The 15,758-nt window shown below is 36.5% G+C and overlaps 1 protein-coding gene across 1 annotated transcript in view; it reads left to right on the forward strand.

Annotated features, from left to right (window-relative positions):
* Window positions 1-15,758, forward strand: part of PLEKHH2 (pleckstrin homology, MyTH4 and FERM domain containing H2) — a 52,053-nt gene that overhangs the window by 14,411 nt on the left and 21,884 nt on the right. The window contains exons 2-14 of the mRNA XM_050893825.1: window positions 496-558; window positions 1,607-1,756; window positions 2,213-2,296; window positions 3,801-3,882; window positions 5,708-5,890; window positions 7,659-8,644; window positions 9,659-9,734; window positions 10,221-10,315; window positions 10,947-11,091; window positions 13,320-13,456; window positions 14,555-14,665; window positions 14,928-15,014; window positions 15,538-15,696. Of these exons, the coding sequence (XP_050749782.1) occupies window positions 496-558; window positions 1,607-1,756; window positions 2,213-2,296; window positions 3,801-3,882; window positions 5,708-5,890; window positions 7,659-8,644; window positions 9,659-9,734; window positions 10,221-10,315; window positions 10,947-11,091; window positions 13,320-13,456; window positions 14,555-14,665; window positions 14,928-15,014; window positions 15,538-15,696 (2,358 nt within the window). The remainder of the gene's footprint in view (window positions 1-495; window positions 559-1,606; window positions 1,757-2,212; window positions 2,297-3,800; window positions 3,883-5,707; window positions 5,891-7,658; window positions 8,645-9,658; window positions 9,735-10,220; window positions 10,316-10,946; window positions 11,092-13,319; window positions 13,457-14,554; window positions 14,666-14,927; window positions 15,015-15,537; window positions 15,697-15,758) is intronic.

A 15,758-nucleotide genomic window follows, 5' to 3' on the forward strand; every position in this document is an offset into this window, starting at 1 on the left:
GACAGGCCTCGTAGCACAATTCCTCCCAAAAGCTACATTTGTCCACTTCAGAAGAATTAGTGGCCAAATTGTATAATGTGCCAAGTACCCTTTACTCTTGCCAGTTTTGGAAGGACATGAAGGAGCTTAGCACTTTCTAAGACTATGAGCCTCCATGAGGAAAGTTTCAGGGCTATTGTCAAAGGAATTTCTACTCTTGGTAGCAAGGAAAAAAAGCAGTATGTCATATAGCAGCCACAAAATTATACTATGACGAAAAGTTATATTAATTTTTTTTTCTGTAGAAGAATCTTAACAATGTTTTAATACGGTCATAATGATGAAGTATCTTCCCAGTCTGATACACTGTTTATCCTTTTATTTATTTTTATGCTCCTGCCCACAACCTGCCTTTTCCTTTTTCAAAACAGACCATGAAAATATGTTTCACTGTGCTATTTCTGGCGACGGGCAGAAGGCATGGCCATTTTACTATATGCTTTTATGTATCTACAGATGCAGCAGCTTGAGAAACAAGTTATAGATGCTGATCGTCAAGCAGAGAGAGCTTTTCAGCAGGTATATACATAAATTGAAAAATATCTCCACTAGCTATGTGCATGTTACTGTAATGAAGGGAAATTCAGAAAATTACTATTTTTCTTAAGTATTGCTCAAAAGGGAGAAGTCAGTTTCTTTTCACATCTATTGATTTGTCTTACCAGAGATGTTCTAACACCTTTCTCTGCTCACTATCCAGTTCAGTTCAATAAAGTCAAAGCTAACAGCACGAATCAAAAATAGATACATGTAATGAGCTTCTTCATTGATGCATCATGAGTCTTTGATATGTGATGCACATGGAAACAAAAGGGAAAGGAAACAGTGACCTATTTTAGAAAATCTGTAAGAAAATAAAGCAAGGCTATCCAATGCAGTCTCTAAATAAGATTATTCTATGTTGTTTGTTCTTCTTGTAGAAGTTACGTCATCTAAAGTATGAGATTGTGGCTAAATATTTAATCAAAGTTGCCTTTTGATTCCAAATGGCAGATACAGCTACTGCAGACATTTTATGAACATCTCTCGTATTCCCTAAAAATCCTTCATATCTTACTGTGAGACAGATAGAAACTGAAAATTGTAAGAATAAAAATATTCATGTACTAATTTGGAGTTAGAAAACATTCCTGACTACAAGCCAAGTACTTTTTAGCCATTTTTTAGAATGCTTCTGATAATTTGTTGGGGTTTTTTTATACTGTGCAATTGTTTATTTTTTAAGAAGTTGTTTATTAAGCCTAACAACAGCTCCCTATACATAAATTGCATGCTTCCCATATTGGCGTTTCTAACAGCTTGTGTGTTACAAACTTAGAAGCCTCTCACTGATACTAACAAAATCTGTATAAGGTCTATCAGTGTTTTGCCAGTTCTGTTGGTATTAGATGCATGGGGTGACATAACAAACTGTGGAATTTCTTCTCAAATAGGCTTCAGAACTTTGCAGGGTTATCTTGAATCTTAAGTGTGGGGGCAATTTTAACAGTCCATTTTGTGATTAAATTACTACCTTTAACTTAGAGTATTATGTTTCTTAAAGTCTTACGTTTGACCTTCCAAATAGGTGCAGGTCATGGAAGAAAAATTAAAAGCAGCTAATGTTCAAACGAGCGAATCAGAAACCAGGTTGTATAAGAGATGTCAAGATCTGGAGATCCTGATACAAGATAAAAATGACATAATACAAAAATTGGAGCAACAACTTGAAGAACAGGTTAGAAATAATGGTGTTACAAAAGATGAGCATCAATTCCATTCTTAATTATACAAAAGGAAAATAAAAATTAAGATCAGTAGAGGACAGAAAAGTTTAGCATTATTTCTGTTGTTTGATTAAAGAGGTTCCTATTAGAAGTATATCATTTGAGTAAGGTTTATTCACTTGCAAATTATGCTCTGGCTTCCTTTGAAAGAACATCTAACTTCTAAGAGGGGAAAGATATTCTTCCTCTTCACTGTCTCCTCTGAAGAGCTTTCCTTTTTCCTAGAGGAAAGAGGAAGAGGAACAGCAGCCTGTGTGAAGGGCCTATTCATCTTTTTTTTATAAATCACCACATATTGCCCAGGAGACTGAATTACTTCAAGCAATCTTAGGATTTGTGTCTGAAGATACTACTCAGGCAGACTATAATACTCAGTGAAAAATACGCTTATGTCAATTTTTTTCCAGAAGCAAATAAGACTGCAAGAAGCAAAAATCATAGAAGAAAAAGCAGCTAAAATAAAAGAATGGGTGACAGTCAAGCTCCATGAGGTATAACTCTTGCTACAGTACTTATACAGAAAATATAATGATGTGACTGGATATCCCTTAGGCTTTTTGGCTATTAAAGGGCTTTGTGCCATAGTAAAAATAAATGCTTTCCAGTTTCATTGATCTATATAGTTATTTGCTTGAAAGAGGAAAAATGAAGACAACAGCACAGAGGGCAGAGTATCCATGTCACTTAAATTCTGATGTCTGATTTGGTCAGCTAGTATATCTGGGTCCTCTTTATGGAGAAAGGGCCCAGAACTGCTCTGTGGAAGGTCTGCTTATCTCCACTAATTGAGAGAGATGAGCTGGCAAACTGAGCTTGCTCAAGTAAATGCCTAAAGTGTGAATAATGCCCAGAAAGCCGACCAAGTCTGCTGGGGCCTGGCAGAAAAACAGACTTGATCATTTTTTATTTTCCAGTGCCCACAGTACTCTTAGTCATGAATAGTTTCAGGGGCACTGGCTGTATTCTCAAAAGAGACCAGTTGTCTCCCTTGTTTCTCTGCTGTGGTGAGATAACCATGTCTTTGCCCAGCCAAAGGCTGCCAATTTTGGTGTGCAGCTGTGCTTTCTCCTCCTTGTGTGTATAGAATTTAAAGTTGCCCGTAAAAGTTAAAATCCTACTCTGTTGTGGTTAACTGGAAATTACACTCGCTCCAGTTGAAAAACAATTAAATTATTATTTTCAAAGTAGAAAACTAGAAGTAACATTTCCTATTAGTCTGTGAGGGGAGTTTTTGAAATCATTTAATAAAAATGCAGTTAAGTTTAGCTAAAATTATCTTGAAAAAGTTTGGACAAAATCAAATATGACTCAAATTATTTACTTAGTTTGAAACATGGAGAATCTCAAGCTAGTTTCACAGAGGTGGCTAGGTGTCACCCAATGGGAAGTGGAATTGCTGGCTCCCCTCTACGTGATATGGGATACTCGGATTCAAATCTTCTCTTTGCCTAATTTGGAGCAGGAGTTTGAACCAACATCTTTTACTTCCTGGTAGTGGGCTACAGAAATGGGTTGTTGGGTTTTTTCTTCCTGTAGAAGGTCTTCTGCTCTGTATAAAGTTTTTCAGTATCTATTTTTTTAATCTTTGCTGTAGGATGGTAGGAGACATTATCACCATCGTTCCCGCTAATTCCTCTGCTTGCTCTTGGGTTTGCCAAGTGGCACAAAAGTTTGTAATTCTAGCCCTCTGCTTGTATTAAAAATGCCAATGCAGATTGCTTTTTTCTTAATTATTAAGGCTTTTTAAAGCAGTCTTGGGTTTGCTTGCTTGGGGGAATGATTTTAACAGAAGTTGAGTAAATAATCATTGCAGGGAGTTTCATTGTTCAGAATAAACAAATGCCTAGACTGGCATTAAGAGAAGTAGCAGAGAGGAGCTTACCATTTGAACTAGCTTTATCCTTAGATAGGCAGAAATTCAGAGAAAATCTAAGTGATGTGATGACTTTAAAAATTGTTTCACTGACGGATGAGATTACATTTATATGCTTTTAGTTAGAGGTGGAAAATCAGAACCTTCGCTTGATCAACCAAAAGCAAACCAAAGAGATGAAAACAGTACAATCTAAACTGCAAGGTAAATGTACAAATCTTTTCAAAACTTCTCTATATATGGCATACTTCTTTCTATTCCCTATTAATTTCTGCATCCGCATAATTGAAATATTCTGTAAAATCACAAAGATTTCAGTTAGTATGAATTGACATCAGAGTGACTGTACATGAAGGTGTTAGGCAAGCAATAATTTAATTTTTATTAAAAAGGCACACAGACAAACCACAAGTGGTTTTTGTTGGGTGAACAGGTATCTCTATTATTTAAGAGGTTCTGCAAGTAGTAAGATTTGACTGGATTTATGTCAGATCTTTGCTTTCACTTCTTTATAGCATAGGTGGTCCTAGCACTGTTAAGGAATAGATGAATGTCAGTCTGCATCTGCTTTTTCTAGCAAATGCTCAGATGGGAATCAGAATTCTGATCAGTTTTTTTTAATTACTACATTTGAGTACACTGATCCAAAACCTTAATTCAGCCACCGTATCACGAGGTTCCTCTCCAAGTGGATATAGTTAATTCAAAAATCATAAAATGTAAATATGGGAAAGAGGAATATTACCTCCAAAGAGCATTATTTCGCATTAATCAAAGTTGAATTTTATTTGCCGCTGTGTTGCCTGTTCGCCTACTTTCTTAAGTCTCTCTGAAGGTTCCCACAGTCCTCTCCATACCTGGATGACCTGACAACTTACTGTCATTGAAAATCTTGTTAGTTTGCTACCTAGCCCTCATTTCTTGGTAATGTATCTCATGTATATGTGTACATACACAGACATTTAGAAATGTGTGTATATGTGTATATATGTGTGTGTGTACACACGTAATATGCATAATATATGAAAATATAAATATTTACAAAAACATACATACACAATATGAAGCTTTTAAACTAAGATGCACCTCTGTTAATGAGGAAACTGGATTGTTTCTTTGCTGTTGTTTGATCAGTAGGAATTCTATATACTTCAGCACTTAACAGCTTTAGTCATCCTCTTCTGAGAGATCTATTCAAAGGCTTTTTGAGACACTAAGAATTTGTCAGCTGGTTTTCAACACACATTTACTGATATGCTCAAAAATACTAAGAAGTTTATTGCCAATTGTAGTGTCCATGCTGGTAACAGGCTATATATTATGATCATGTGGTACTGTTTTAAATAGTTTACAGGTATGGATAAGGGCCTTTTGTTCCTGGGTCTGCCACAGAACTTTTTATAAAGAGGGATGGACAGCATTGTTTGATATCAGTTTCTGGCAGAATAGCTGTCCCTAAGGACAGATTTCATATTCTCGAGGCAGTTAATCATTTTATGCTTTCACCTTCTCTTGAAGTCCTCCATATATACCTTCTAAGCCTGGTAACTTACTCCTTTATATTTGTTGTAGCATCTATGACAGATTCTCTTAATATTTTTATCTGAAGGGAAGGCCACCACATATTTTAGTACTATTGTTCTACAGTCCTTCCCATATTATATATCCTAGATCAATCCATAGGTTTAATTTCAGTCACAGCAGAACAAAATCAGGTATTTCCACTAGGTTTTCATTCTGTATTAAGTGCATATTTTATATCTTATTGCTGTGAAATTGTTAAAAGAGATTTTTTTTTTTTCTTTCTATACTAAAAAATCAATCTAAGAACTAGAAATGTAGCTCTGGGTTTCTTTTGATATGGGGAGGTATCAGGTAGATTTTAATTCCTATAATAAATTTTTTATTACCTTTTTGCTAAATTTTAGTTATCTTAAAAAAACCCAACTTTACACTGCAGAGTAGAGAGACCAGTAGCATAGCTTGCTGTATCCCATTAACACAAGATTTCTGAATTACTATTCTTCAGAAGCTACGGGCAAGAAATCTGTTACTTCAACACAAAAACCTGGAGAGTGTCAGCGACTAAGCAGTTTGACTTTTGGATGCTTTTCAAATAGAGCAAGAAGTCCTCAACCATCTCCTAAGTTTGAAGAAATAAGCAAGTCTTCATCTAAAGAGTCAGACTACACTGAAGGCAAAAACATGCTAGGTACAATACTGCCATTTTATTCTGACACAGGTGGAAAACTAAAATCGACAACTATGTCAGTGTATCCAAACCAGCTGTTTTCAAAGTACATAGCAGTACTCTCTCCCTCTTTAATGCTAGTCTCTATTACTAGGAAGAAATCCTGTTGAGCACTAGAGTCTCCATAATACCACTAATAGATTGTTTGGCAGCATGCAGTGGCTGACGGGTGCTTTGGCTGCAAAGGAAAGAATTTATTGTGGCCCAGGGTTGCTCCACAGTAGCATAAGGAGTTTAAGGCTGCCAGTCCCCCAGGGAGGGCTGTTACATTTTTATGCCTGTGTAGAGTCTTACCTAAGTCCAGTTTCTGTGTATTTTATCTATGCTATCACTGATGTCCCAGTGTTAGTTTTATGCCCTAACTCAACAAGATCAACTCAGTAATCTTTCATTAGTATGATCAAGGTCAGAAAAAAGAGAAGAGAGTCTCGGGCATCTTTTCACACCATTGTTTCCTATCCAAAGAAGGAGAAAGCTCCCTGATCAGTTCATACAATTTCCCCAACACGCCCTGAAGTCTGGTAATGCCAGCAAATGGGCATGCTGTTATGCTATTATAAGCGTAAGCAAGTCCATTGCAGTTTGCTACTTCCCTTAAGCAATGAAAAGCTCAGGAAGGAGACTGTTGCTCTGGTCCTTCGTTTGAGTCCCACAGTACTATTTATGACCTCAGCATTTTCTCCACAGTTAATCATGGTACCCAAAACTGCAAGTTGAGGTCTGTAGAAAATTAGAAACTGAAATAGATCCTATTAATATTTTGTATATTTATATTACACCAAGTTCCTTATAAAGGTGGGTATGTATTATTATTTCCATTTTTACAGATGAGGGAATTGAAGTAAGAATCTTTTTTTGAAGGGAAAGGATAAGAAATAGAACCTTAGGCTTGTCCAGATGGAAACAGATCAACTTTTGTGACTTCATTACTTTAATGTGGACTAAATTAAAATCTTTGGCTCACCCAATCCACTTTAACTTCATACAGCTATTTAACATTAACTTTCCCAAGTGTCTGTGTAGAAAAACCCTAGTTCATGCATCTGTTTTAACTCGGGGAGCACGTAGGCCTCACTGACACGCTGCAAGCTATAGCACTCTCTTGCAAAACCAGGTGAAAGTGAACAGCAGAAGCAAAGCTATTTTTAATACAGCGTCTTTTCCTAAGCATTTTTCATGAGCGTCTCTTGTGTATCTTAAGCATTCACCACTGGGAGTACAATAATAGCTTGCAGAAGAAATTTCTGTGTATAAACACTGTAGAAATGCTCAGAATACTTGATTTGTTAATGTAAATGTTTTCTGACAAGCTTTTATTAAACTTTAATTTTCCTTAGATTTAATAAAGCAGCTAAATTTATATGCCCTCTTAAGTCTTTGAGGTTTTGGGGGTTTTGTTTGTTTGTTTGTTTGTTTTCATACGTATGTGGTTTACTTTAAAATATGGCTCCACTCTGCTTATCTTTACATTTATTGCCATTTTTAGTTTGGCTAGAACTTTGAGTAATGTCTGTTACAGTTTTTTGGCAAACATCATTGCAACTTCAGTTGCATTCAAAAATTTATAATATTTTTCTTAAGGTTTATTATTTACAATATTAAAAAACTTAGATATGCTTACGCACTTGAAATTATTACCTACTTACTATTTGCAGACATGATGACAAAATCCTTTAGCAGTCAAGTTTGCTAAAGTAATTTTCTCATGTTCATTATATTTCTCCTCTAGAGGATATCCTGGAAACTACCTTTGCTGGTCCTGCACACGAGGCCAGTAAAGGTCAGAAGTCATTGCAACAAAGTTCCTCTGGATCAGAGCAGAACAAAAATGTGAGAACAAGCTGTTCATCCAAAGATATAGACAGCGACATGTCAAAGAACTCCTGCACTACCGGGAGTGACTGGAGCTCAGACGAGGATGGAGGAGACAATAAAGGACTGAAATCCAGGTGTGTGTCGACTCTTTCAAGCCACACATCTGAAAAGAATGCAAGGTACAGTAGAGCAGGAAGTGAAATGTATTTGACAGCATCTGATGACAGTAGTTCTCTCTTTGAAGAAGAGAGTTTTGGTGTTCAGAGGACTCAGCACAAGAAGTTATACTCCTGGCAGCAAGGGTCCCAAAGAAAAGGCCAGAACAATCCAGGTGGAAAGTGCAACTCTGACTTCACAAGTAAAAAGAAAGACCAAGATAGTTCTTCAGATGAACTGAATAAGAAATTTCAGTCTCAGAGGCTAGATTATTCATCCTCATCCAGTGAGGCAAATACCCCAAGTCCAATTTTAACCCCTGCTCTGACACCCAAACACCCAATTGTAGCAACTTCTGCAGGTTCTCAATGCACAACGCCATCAGATTCTCCCTCAAATTTGCCACCTCCAAAGTTACGGACTCCTAATGTGTTTAGTATAAATTCAGCATTGGCAAAGAAACATCTAAGCCAGCCCCAGCTGAGTTCTGACAGAATGTTTGGTAGAAATAGAAATGCCATAAGCATGATACGTCCATGGAGACCTCAGGAAACAGACATTGATCTGGTTGATGGAGAAGATACTGATATTTTAGAGAAAATGGAGATTGGCTGTGATGAAGGAGTGTTTACCTATGACTGCACTGAAGCACAAAATGCTGAAGCCCAGGAACCTTGTGATACAGCAAAAAAGAGTGCTAGCAACAAACCTCCAACCCCTCCATTGCATCGATTTCCTTCTTGGGTAAGTGTAATTATAGATATTTTTCTTACTGGTGAAACTAACTCATTTTCATGCCTCTCTCCTATAATTTTTGTTGCCTTTACCTTTCTGATTCTCTGTTTGATGACAAGACAGGGCATTAATTGGAACCAAGACAACAAACTCAGAAGCAAGTTTGATTTGAAGCCCAGTATTTCTGCCATTGAAAAACATAGTCACTATTTTTGTAGATAAGACCAATGTTTTTCATGTCACATCTAAGTTAACATATGTCCTTTTGAGTGTATCAAAGGAGGTAATGCTTGTGACTGCATTTATTTATTTATTTAAACACCAACAGAGCCTAAGAGTGCTGGTGTCAATGCCTTCGCTATAACCATTGCACCACTCACAATTTAGACAATTAAGTCGACAGAAGACAACTACAGATTAGAGAAGTTATTGATCACATTTCCAAGTAAAATTTTAAAGCCATCAATCAGGGAATTAAAATAGATACTAGTATGTCTTACCCAAAATCCAAAATTAACTGTGTCAAGACTCACTGACTCTGCAGTTCCACAGTCAGAGATTTATTAATGATTCAGAGATTAATAATGCATTAATGTAACAGCTTCTCTATGTATATACTTTAGTGCATATTTTTTCATTATAGATTTTCTTATTGTGGCCTTCTAAAACAAAATGGTTGAAAAGTTGCCTCCTAATGGCATTTCTCTGTTCTTAACATACAATCTTCCATTAAAAAATATTCTCGCTATAGCTTCTTTGGCCCCTGATAATAGTATTTTTAAAAATAAGTTACCTACAGGGCAAGCATTGTGTGAAAAAAGGTTGAAACAGACTATGGATATGATGGGTATGGCATATAAAACAAGGAAGCATTTTTCAGCTGCTACTGATGACCATTTTATCAACCATTTTATCACACTGTTGCACTAACAGAAAGACTAGGAGGCTATGGGGAGGCTAAACAGAAGAAAAGTAATTGTTGTGTTTTAATTATCTACCATCAAATCCATTCTGCTTGTATAGGAGAGCAGAATTTATGCTGTAGCCAAATCTGGTTTAAGGATGTCTGAAGCTTTCACCATGGAATCTCTCAACAAAAGTAAGTGGTGTAGCTGTTCATTGTCTCATCAACAAAAATTCTCTTCTTACGGTGATTTGTAAGCAAGGACCAAATGTTCCATGTTCCTCTAAGACATTTTTATGAAGATTCAGTTATCTGCTATTTAAAACCTAGAAGATCATTGGTTATCTTTCCATTGTCTTCTATTACCTTGCCTCTTGACTGTGCTGACTTTGTACTTCGTTCACTCCAGTTTTCTTTGCAATTCATTTTGAAGATTCTGTACCAGGTACCAAGGTAAGAGATTATATTTCCAATTTAAAAAGGGTTAGTTGTCATGACTACAATTTATTTGTACTCCTTAAAACCATTGTAAATTTCAAAAAGTTATAAATCTCTCATCCAAAACAGTTCAGGAGTTATTTGCTTTCTATAGCAATTATACAATGCAAAAAATTACGCTGGAATTTGGTTAATTGAGGGGTATATTAAGAAGGTCATTTATAAAATATGTTGCTTTTTTAGGTGCTGTTTCACTAACTTCATACTCCATATCCGGATTATATACATCTCTGATATATAAGAACATGACCACTCCTGTCTACACCACTTTGAAAGGGGTAACTGTATTACTGTTTAAAGGAAATTTTAAAATACCATTAGGCTTCACATCCAGGAACTTGCTGTTTCACATTTGATGCTACCATGCCAAGTATGTCATAAGATGATGTTTAGAGATCACAGAACCCCAGAAGTAATGGAAATGTCAAATAGCTGGAAAAAAAAATACTGCTGCTTATAAAATGTTACTAGCACAGGTCAGTTCTTCTTAGGTTCCTTGCTGATTTTTTCCAAAGGCTTGTTAATTATTAAACAGAGCCACGTGGTGTTCAATGCCATAATTAAAAGTGTGTGTATGTGTAGAAATGTCTTTGTGTCAGTGCCAAAGCTGTTTATAGTCAGATAGCCAGCAGTAACTAATCACAGCATTGTTTGTTTTCTGGAAGCCTTTTGTGATTTGGAAAGACCCATGCCTTGAGCTACCTCAGGTTTCTGTTTTAAAGTGTGGGGGTGGTTGAGTATACAGAGGGCAGAATTCAGTTTTATGTTAATATTTGTGTGCCAAAACTCACAACCCAAGTAAGAACAGCTTTGAATGTTATGAAGCCAGCAGAGCTCTGCCACAGCATGAAGGAAATGACTGATAGCCCTTATGTAACGTATCAAAGAATGTTATGTTAATTTCTGCAGAAAGCAACTCAAATAAGCAACAGCCCATTTATAGATGAGTCATCAGGATCTGAGGAAGAAGACAGCTCTCGGTCCAGCTCAAGGACTTCTGAGTCTGATTCTCGAAGCAGAAGTGGTCCGGGTAGTCCTCGGGCTATGAAACGAGGTAGGCAAAAACCATAAGAACCAGTATCTTCTGGGAAGTTTGGAAACCTAGGCAGTTTACATGATCTTCTTAGAAATGGATTTCTTCCTTAAACAGCATGAACATCTTAAATGTAGGCTTTTATCTCAGCTATCAAAGCCTAGATCTATTATTCAAGCAGGAGAAAGGACTGTTACACATGGCTTTCTTTTTATTGCTGTTATTATAGATGTCTTTTTAAGGCATTAATCTAGTAGCTGGCTGTTGTCATGAGGGAAAAGTGACTTGAACATTTAAAGCAAAAAGCTCCATTCTATCTATACTCTGTCACGCCAAGGACTTCCTGTGAGTTTTAACAGCAGGTAGGTAAAAATGACATAGAAAAAGTAATTGCCCTCAGAAAAAAAACCCACATACATTCAAGTTTATAAAACAAAGTAACAGTTTCATGTGATCAGAAAGCAGGTGGAAAAGTTCCCTCAACAGAGTATTTGGTTCTGTCATCTCATGCAATAAAGGACTTCTTTCATTTTTACAGTGATTGTCTCAAGATCCTGTGCAAAGATTTAGTTAAAACACTTGAATCCAGTAGTGTTCTGTCTTTTGTGGAAGGCAAATCTCACAGCTCTAGGTAATTGTGTGTTTTTCCATCTGCAGAATGAAAATAATATGCTTCATAACACTGAAAGATACAATGCTTCCTCATGGGGTGACAGTATCAGTGTTATATCCCTGCAAGTATTTCTTCACTGGGTAAACCAAGGGAGACTAAAATCTAACATCCCAGTGAGGGCAAGTGTTAAGATCCTTCATTACACATTGCTTTAGAAATGCAAAATAACATTATTCAGTAGTCTCTGTTATACATGTTAAAATCCCAGTTAGCGGGAGCTCCACTCAGTCACACTTGAGCAGGCAGATAGAGCCACTGGTCCTCTAGGAGTTTTCCAGTGCCAGCCGCACATGGCGTGGAGTCCTGTTTCCACTGATGTAGTTACAGTTTTGCTATATTAGTGTGAAAAGGACCCATAGTTCCTGCTTCCCAGCAGCTCCATCTTGCTGAGCTAAAACCCATGCCATGGCTGCAGACACATCTCATGTTACATGCTTGCACAACAAGAAAGGTAAATTAGCTAATTTAATAGTTGGTTTCACCTACAATTTTTCCATGTCTGTAAAATTGAACCATTCCTTTTGTTCGTGCTTTCTTCTCATAGAATAGTCCTTGCACTGTTTCATGCATGGAAACCTCTCTTAACCACAAAACACGTATGTACATAACTTTGTTGAGATCACATTGTGTAAAAGTCTAGGCAGTCACAAATTTCACTAGGCGCATAATTAGCTTGCTGCATATTTGTTATTAAATATCCTACATGAGAAGAACCCACTCTGAAAGCCCAGGTGGCTTACCAAAGCAATAAATGAGAAAAGCTTTTTTTTTGTAAATAAAATTGGCAGATGAGTTTGGAAATGAATGAAACAAAGGAAACAAGGCATCTTCACTTCAATCTTGGAGAGTGACCTTTAGAGTAGAAAACTAGTCCTTACAAAAGGACATGTTCACATGTTGGAAAATAATTATGATGAATAAGGGAGGAGTTTGAATTTTTATTGCTGATTCACTAGAATTGAAAACAGGGTGCATTTTTTTTTCAGGATTAAAGCTAATAAACTCTAAAAAAGATCCTGAAATCTGGAATTCAGATTTTTAGAAAACCTCAGTATAAAAAGGCATACTAATTGCAAAATAAAGACAGTCACCTACAGCTTCAACATATAGCAGATCTTGAGCATAGCTTCTTAGTACACAAGCAGTTGCATGAGAAATCCGGATACTCGAGCGAATGATAGAAAGGGGAAGGGGAAAGTTGCTTAGTTTAATTAAAGATCCTGTATTCATTTTCTAGGGGATGTGTATGATGCATGGTACTAACTCCCTCCTTTAAAAAGCTGTAGTAGTATAACAGAAGGTGATAACATATTGAAGACGTTTATTTCTTGTTTCATTCACAAGTGACTTAAACTCTGTTTAATTATGAAGAAAATGGGATTCAGGTATTAGCACTGTGCTAATAGTTCGATATGCTGATATTTAAAGAAATGCTTGGTTCCTGATGGATTTATGCTGATACTTGTGTTTGCCTGCAGATCCTACTCAGATATTCTTTCTGCATGGATATTCTGATCTCATTTGTTTCTAATGTAATAAAAAAATATAAAGAAACATCTTTCTTCTTTTAACGCAGGTGTGTCTCTGTCTTCTGTGACCTCAGAAAGTGACTATGCTATTCCTCCAGATGCATATTCAGTAGATACAGACTATTCAGAGCCAGAGCAGAAACTTCCTAAGACCTCTTCCTCATCTAGTGATAACGGGAAAAATGTGAGTACTGAAGTTCTGTGAAGAAGTGTACCTGTGGTGCTGTGTGTATATTTATGTTCAAAGACTGCTACCAAATCTCTATATTCAGTCTTGCTGACTCACAGACTGCCTTATGAGTACAAATAGCAAAATATACCAACAATAAGTTAGCCATATAAGACTATAATGATTGAAGGAAGGTGGAGGATAATTCTGAGCCTCCTATATAATGAATGGAAACAGTAGACAACTGCAGAAGACAATTCAAAGCACTTAAGATTTTCCTTTCTTGGAACCATGCAATATCAGATTGCATATGAAATACTAAAATCAGCTTAAAATTATTAATTGAATATTCAGGGAAACAGAAAGGCATTCCACTGAAGGAGTTGGAGGCATCAGTAGAAATCTATATGCAGTAATACGTTTCTATAGTTTCCTCATATAGGGAAAACTTTACACATCAGAGAAATCGTAAGTAGAGAAACATGCGAGGACAGGTCAAAGAAACCAAACCATTATGGGGTATTGGTCTGTCTCCAGGAGTTTTTTAACAGTCTGTGTTAGTAGTTAGTGTCGTAACATACAAGAGGATTGACTGCCTGGTGATGAAGATAATTTATTTTAAGCTTTCTTCACAGAGAAAACTGTGAACTCTGTTGTACAGGTGTACACACTAAAAGCGTGTCTGTGCGGAGCTCTGAATTACAGTACTCTATATCTGGTCTGTAGCTTAGGCCCTGAAGTTGGGAAAAAATACATATGTACATTGTATTAATTTTGTTCCTTGTTTAATATAAATAATTAGAAAGTAAAATCAGGAATCATCATATTCTCATTCTTTTGTATAGTTCGGGGCAAATCAATTACTCTCCTTCATGTACTATAACTGTAAGTAGGGATATTAATTAGTTATCCCATATGCATGGCATTTGTCTTAATTGATGCTTGTAAAAACTTTGTCTTTGGACTAAAAGTCTCATCAAATACTGTAATTATTATTTAGCATGCTTTTAAGTCATTAAAATATCTGTGTGTGTGTGTATTTATACATATCTCTGAGAGGTATAGGTATATATGTGTACCTAACTACTTTTTATCTAACTTCTAAATAATCAGGAACCTTTGGAAAAATCTGGGTATCTGTTAAAAATGGGTGGTAAAGTAAAGACCTGGAAACGACGGTGGTTTGTGCTTAAAGGAGGCGAATTACTATACTACAAATCCCCAGTAAGTACATGTAACTTATCTGCTATTTAATATTAGATTGTTTTTACTGAGAATCTAGGGCTGCTAGAAGGAAAAGAAATGCATTCCTGGCATCTGAGCTGTTAGAGAGTGATTCAGGACTCAGTTCCTCGAGAGGTGTACAAGGTACTCAATGTCTAACTAGGAAGTATTTATCAAGATTAATGTTTAAATGAGTTCTATAATTATTTATTGCTATTTGTTGGTAGATTTAAAATATTCTTTTTCCATTCTTTCCATACAGAGTGATGTCATTCGAAAACCTCAAGGTCAAATTGAGCTAAATGCATCTAGCCACATTGAAAGGGGTGATGGAAAACAAACAATTCAGGTGCCTGCTTTTCTCATCTGTGTTTCAGTGGGTATTTATTCCCTCCATCCCCAAAACCGACCCCTTGTTCCAGTCTCTGTTGCACTGAAAGTCTAAGTGTGGACTTGGAGTTAATCAGTGCCCTTCGTTTGAAACCAAAGAATCATTTCAGTTACAGAAACTATAAAAAGGCCTACATGTAGTCTTGTTTGTATTGCTACAAAGGTCAGATCGTCACATGAGAGATATAAATAAAGAGAGTAGTCTTGGGGCCAGCCATTAGGGTTGAGAGAAGTTGTTTGTCTGAAAGGAGATAAATCGAGTTTTCTCAGCTCTGCTGTCCTGAAGCTTTTCAGATAAAGCCTTAGAAAGGGTCTGTCTGCTCTGCCTGGCCACGGAATGTTCCGTTAATGAAAAGTACTTTGGGGAAAATAAACCCCCCAAAGTTATGAAACTGCATTGGGTAGTGTATGTTACAACCCCCACACTGTGAGGTCGAATGTATAATGTTCTTAAAGCTCAAGACTCTTCTGTTACTACATAGCTGACCACAGAAAAACGAACATACTACCTGACTGCAGATTCTCCCAACATCTTAGAAGAATGGATCAAAGTACTACAGAATGTTCTTAAAATACAGGCTGCCAGCCCACTTTTCATACAGCCCGAAATAAGGCCAACCATGAAAGGATTACTTACAAAGGTAGGAACACTTCTTTCCCCAGTCTGCTTCATTCCATATTTCTTAAAAATAATATCTAGATG

This window comes from Gymnogyps californianus, chromosome 3 (assembly GCF_018139145.2).
Source record: "Gymnogyps californianus isolate 813 chromosome 3, ASM1813914v2, whole genome shotgun sequence".
Classification (NCBI taxonomy): Eukaryota; Metazoa; Chordata; class Aves; order Accipitriformes; family Cathartidae; genus Gymnogyps; species Gymnogyps californianus.